Source organism: Sinocyclocheilus grahami, unplaced genomic scaffold, assembly GCF_001515645.1.
Source record: "Sinocyclocheilus grahami isolate Dianchi unplaced genomic scaffold, SAMN03320097.WGS_v1.1 scaffold9462.1, whole genome shotgun sequence".
NCBI classification, from domain to species: domain Eukaryota; kingdom Metazoa; phylum Chordata; class Actinopteri; order Cypriniformes; family Cyprinidae; genus Sinocyclocheilus; species Sinocyclocheilus grahami.
In genome coordinates this window covers 3,299-8,345 of record NW_015512632.1, presented here as the reverse complement: position 1 = coordinate 8,345, position 5,047 = coordinate 3,299, and the positions used below count along the sequence as shown (strand labels likewise).

At 35.3% G+C, this 5,047-nt stretch overlaps 1 protein-coding gene across 1 annotated transcript in view; it reads right to left on the bottom strand.

Moving 5' to 3' along the window:
* Positions 1–1,858: 1,858 nt before the first annotated feature.
* The window catches only part of LOC107578255 (sterol 26-hydroxylase, mitochondrial-like), a 4,596-nt gene continuing 1,407 nt past the window's right edge, over positions 1,859–5,047 (bottom strand). The window contains exons 3-8 of the mRNA XM_016264226.1: positions 4,441–4,650; positions 4,178–4,341; positions 3,926–4,092; positions 2,645–2,726; positions 2,361–2,561; positions 1,859–2,269 (exon numbers count right to left, since the gene is read on the bottom strand). Coding sequence (XP_016119712.1) covers positions 2,135–2,269; positions 2,361–2,561; positions 2,645–2,726; positions 3,926–4,092; positions 4,178–4,341; positions 4,441–4,650 — 959 coding nt within the window. The 3' untranslated portion in view covers positions 1,859–2,134. The remainder of the gene's footprint in view (positions 2,270–2,360; positions 2,562–2,644; positions 2,727–3,925; positions 4,093–4,177; positions 4,342–4,440; positions 4,651–5,047) is intronic.

Sequence of the window (5,047 nt, the reverse complement as noted above, 5' to 3'; positions counted from 1 at the left end):
AGTAATTATGTCCCCACTGGACATGTTTAACAAATGTTTTTGTCTCGTCGCTCCGGCCGGGACATCAACAGTAAGGTGAGGGGCGTAACATTTCTGTCTCACGCTTGAGGTATTCACTGAGGGAATCACAACGCACTGGATCACAATCAGAGCACACCTCGCTTTTTCAGACCTTATGAGTTTTGTAACAATCGACGTGTTTCAAAAAGGCGGGGCATAGAGGAGAAACAATAATGTACAGTATGTGGAAAATAATGTGTTTTTTTTTACTTTAAACCGCATAAACACATTTCATTACACCAAATACACAAAATAAATGTTCTTTTTAGCAACATCATATGACCCCTTTAAGGCTGGAGAAACAATGACAGTTTTCATTTTGGGTGAACTATCCCTTTAAAAAATACCTTTCTTCCAATTCTTACAGGGCACAGCGAACAAACAAAGGGTTTTGAATATTTTTAAAATCACACCTGTGTTTACAATGGCTGTTTTCCTTTAAAGAAATGTGTTTTTTTTTTCAATCACCTAAAAAGGTTAGATAATAGATAATATAATATTGATGTTATGAAGAAAAAACAGATTTCACTCTGAGCTAAGTAATATTTTGTCCCACTTACGCAATTACTGGACATGATTTAACACACACAAAGCAAATCTCTGGAGAACCGTAAATCACTGGTCATTCTGCAAGTGAAACACTACTGTAAACCACGGGAAAGACAAATAGAGCATAATGTCAGCTGTTGTTGCTTAACCAATACCAATAACAATAGAAGAGATGGACAAATTTTCTATGGTGTTCATAACTATTTGGTACTTCATTCCTTATTGCTAGAAAAAAAAACTCTCAAAAGAGAAATTAAGATAAACTAGAGTATTAGCTATTTATGACTGAACCTTTTTTGTTTTTGTTTTGTTAAAACATAGAATATATTTATGTATTGAATATATATTCTATATATAATACAATACACATTTTGATAAACATTCAGTTTGCTGATATCTGCTTATCACTACCTTGCACTGACAGTTTATTGCCACTAATGTTCCTTGTGTCAATAGAGGCAAAAGGGCAAGATGACAAGGATTTTACAATCCAAAGTACATTAAAACAAAAAAGTAATACACGTCATGATAAACAAGTTTTGATCTCAGCGTTTTAACTCCCAAAACCAACCACCTGAGCACTAATATTATATGTATGTATTTCATATATCTACATTATATATGTACAACAATCAAAAACACTCAAATCGAAAAGAATCAACAACTGTAAATACTTTGGTGCTATTCTCGTCGCAGTCGGACAGGATGTTGATTTCTCTTCTTCGTAAATAACCCTAACCCTTGATTCGACGAGAGTCTCGCGCGATTGCGGCCTCTACAGGCAGACAAGAGCATGACACCATAAGATGAAGAGAAGTACTGGAGGTGAATGGGCTGCAATAAACGAAGCTTTAAAAAAACATTATCACTCAAGGTTTTATAACATGCAAATTAGACAATAGATATGCACAAATAAGAAATATACTACGAAAATGCCACAACTTTAAGTCTAAGTCAAAGAGTAAAAATGCTGAAAGTTTTGAGTGGTTTAGGCGTAGGGTTAGAGTAAGTTTGTACAGTATAAACACCATTATGGAATGTCCCTAAAAAACATGGAAACTAGTGTGTGTGTGTTAAAGGTGATATATTAGTCATTTCATTTGTTGCATAATTTCATTTGCTTATCTTCTATCAGTTGCGTTCCAATATTTATCTGTTGTGGTGATAAATTATAAATATTCACAATTCCCCTTCCACTAACACTGAACAATAACACAAAAGAGAGATTTTGGATTAATTAAAAGGTTTAATTGATTTTTAAGTTCATATAATACATATATCAGCATAACGAAACACAATTCACAACAACAATTTAATGGAAAGAGCTACAAAATTTGGTGAGAAAAATGTTTTTTGTTTTACGTTGTAATACAGGGTTCTTTAGATTACATATTCCTAAGCACAAACCAATCATATCCAGACAGAGGTAAAATAGTTGACGCATTCACATGATTCACACTAGCTGATCATTTTCATATATGTACACAGGCAGCTTATATCTTGCTGAAATGGTGGTATTCTTTAGCTATTGTTCAGAAGATGTCTTCTGTCTCTCCACAAAGTGAAGGTTCACCTGTCTGTCTGGCACAAGCACTGTGCGATTGAGTGACCTAACCTCACCCACAGTTGGATCCGGTCGGATTTCAAACAACTTGATTAGCTGGAATGAAAATATACAATTAGAAAGCACAATTTATAATGTAATATAACTGTTTGGCACAAATTCAAAATTAAACATCTGTCTTTCTTACCCTTGCCAAAGCCAGATGCATCTCCAGTTCAGCAATGCGACGGCCAACACAGCCTCTGACTCCATAGCCAAACGGGATTGACCCAAATGGGTTGGGTCTCGTTCTGCCATCTCTGAGCCAGCGGTCAGGTTTGAACTTCTGTGGCTCTGGGAAGACTTTCTTATCATGGCTAATCGCATAGTGGCACAGAGTGAATGTTGTCTGTTTAAAAACAGCTGATTTAGTGATGCAAATTTCTGAACTGGCAACCATTTTTTCATTCTAACAACATGGAAATGGTTTACCTTTTTAGGGAAAAAATGTCCACCAATGACAACATCATTTTCTGCAATAAGACGAGAATTCATGGGCACCACAGGGTACATCCTGCACATGAAATTACAGAGATTATAATACTCAATGATACACCACTGGTCAAAATTCTTGAATAATTCATGTTTCTGGACGAAGTCTCTTATATACACAGTACACACACATAAAAAAATTATATTCAAATATATTTTAAAATGTAGTTTATTTCTGTGCCTGCAAAGCTACATTTTTAGCAGTCATTTGACACCTCTAGACTTCAGTGTCACAAGATCCTTCAGAAATCATTCTAATATGCTGCTGTGGTGTTTAATTATTATCAATTAATATCAATTAATAATAATGGTTCTAATTATCAATAGTTTTTAAGGCTTAATATTTTTGTGGAACCCATAATACATTTTCGCATAATTCTTTGTGTCATGAACCTAGTCTCTGTGATTCTTATTATCAATAGTTTTTAAGGCTTAATATTTTTGTGGAACTCATAATACATTTTCCTCATAATTCTTTGTGTCATGAATCTAGTCTCCATGGTTCCTCCCACTCACCACCAGAGGGCTTCCTCACCTGAGTATTGACCTTTTTCTTGTCCTGGACTCCATTTCCCATGATCCCCATACATTCCCCGGACTATTCAAACAGCTCACTTACATCCACACCTTGAAAAGTTATGTTTTCACCTGGCTGACATTTCTGAGTATTCCATTGTTTCCTATTGCCTTGCCTGTGTATGACTCTCAACTGTTACCTTGTTTCTGACCCTTGCTGCCTGTCTACTCATCTCTGCCTCAATTGTTTAGATACTGTTTATGATTGTTTGCTGCCTGCCCTGACCCTCTATTTTATCTTGCTCACCCCAAATTTTTAAATGGTAGTGTATTACAGTTTCCACAGAAACATTAGGCTGCACAGCTGTTTTCAATATTGATAACAATAATAAATGTTTCTTGAGCACCAAATCAGTATATGATTGTGATTTCTGAAGTATCATGTGACACTGAAGAAGACTGGCGTAATGGCTGCTGAAAATTCAGCTTCGCTATTAAAGGAATAAATTATATATTAAAATATATTCAACTAGAACCAGTTATTTTTAAATTAGAGTAATATTTCACAATATTTATATTTTTACTGTATTAATAATCAAATAAATGCAGCTTTGGTGAGCATTAGACTTCTTTTAAAAGACTTTTTACTTATTCCAAACATTTGACCAGTAGTGTATAGTATATGCCATAATAAGCATTATTTACCTTAATGTTTCCTTCATGACAGCTTTGAGGTAAGGCATGCTGTTCACTTCCTGTGCTGTTGGGATTCCGTCACCCTTCAAGACTCTGGTTACATCCTGATACAGAGCCTCTTGAGCTTCTGGGTCTCTTGAGAGGAGATACAGCGCCCACAACATAGTGTTGGAGGTCTAGAACATGAAGAGGTAAAACTATCATTTCAAAACTCATATGTATTTTGTTTAAATAGTCAAAGATACATTAAATGTCTATTACTGTGTTCACTCCAGCCAACAGCAGCTCAGAAATATTTCCATAAACGTCTTTACTGCTCATCTTGACATTGGAAAGCAGGTAGGTGAGATACTCCCCAGCAACCTCCTGATTTGCATCCAAGCGCTTCTGAATGGCCTCCATCTTCATGTCAATCATTTTTCTGGCTATGCATAATCCATAAGTACAATACATCATCAAACTGCAAAACATGCCTGTATCTCTTGTAGTCTATCTGAAGAAGATGCGTGAATTAATAAGCTTACCAAATTTGAATATGCCCTCCCAGCCATTAATGTACCACTGCCAAAATGGCAAGTAATTGCGAGTCCAGTTTGGCAGGAACACCACAGGCATGCTGTAGGTGAACATTTGTGCAATAGAATTAATGAAATTTTGTGTCTCGGCAGGAATTTCTTTCTCCAGGCAGCCAATGCGTGTCTCAAACAGAATGGATGAGATCCCTGAATGAGAAAAAGATTAATAAAGAACTTCACAATTTTGTGGGTAAATGGAAAACGTGTTAAAACACTGGTTGGCACATGTGATAAATTGGCATACACATTCATTATAATAATAATATAAAGACTATATTTTGTTTCATAAAATGGATGGATAGTCATGATTTTAGCCATGGTAAAATCTATGATATTTGTTTTATGGCTGATTACTGCCACTTAGTGAACTTTTTCAATGAAATAACTCAATAATAATAAAAACTCTTTCAATACTTTAAACTATTTTATGATGTTAAAAAACCTCCATAATATGTCCATAGTATTTTAATACGTAGGCAAATGTTTAATAAAAACAATAATCCCCACAAGGACAATGTTACGGGGCTGACGAGACGTGAGACTTGCGGATCCATTC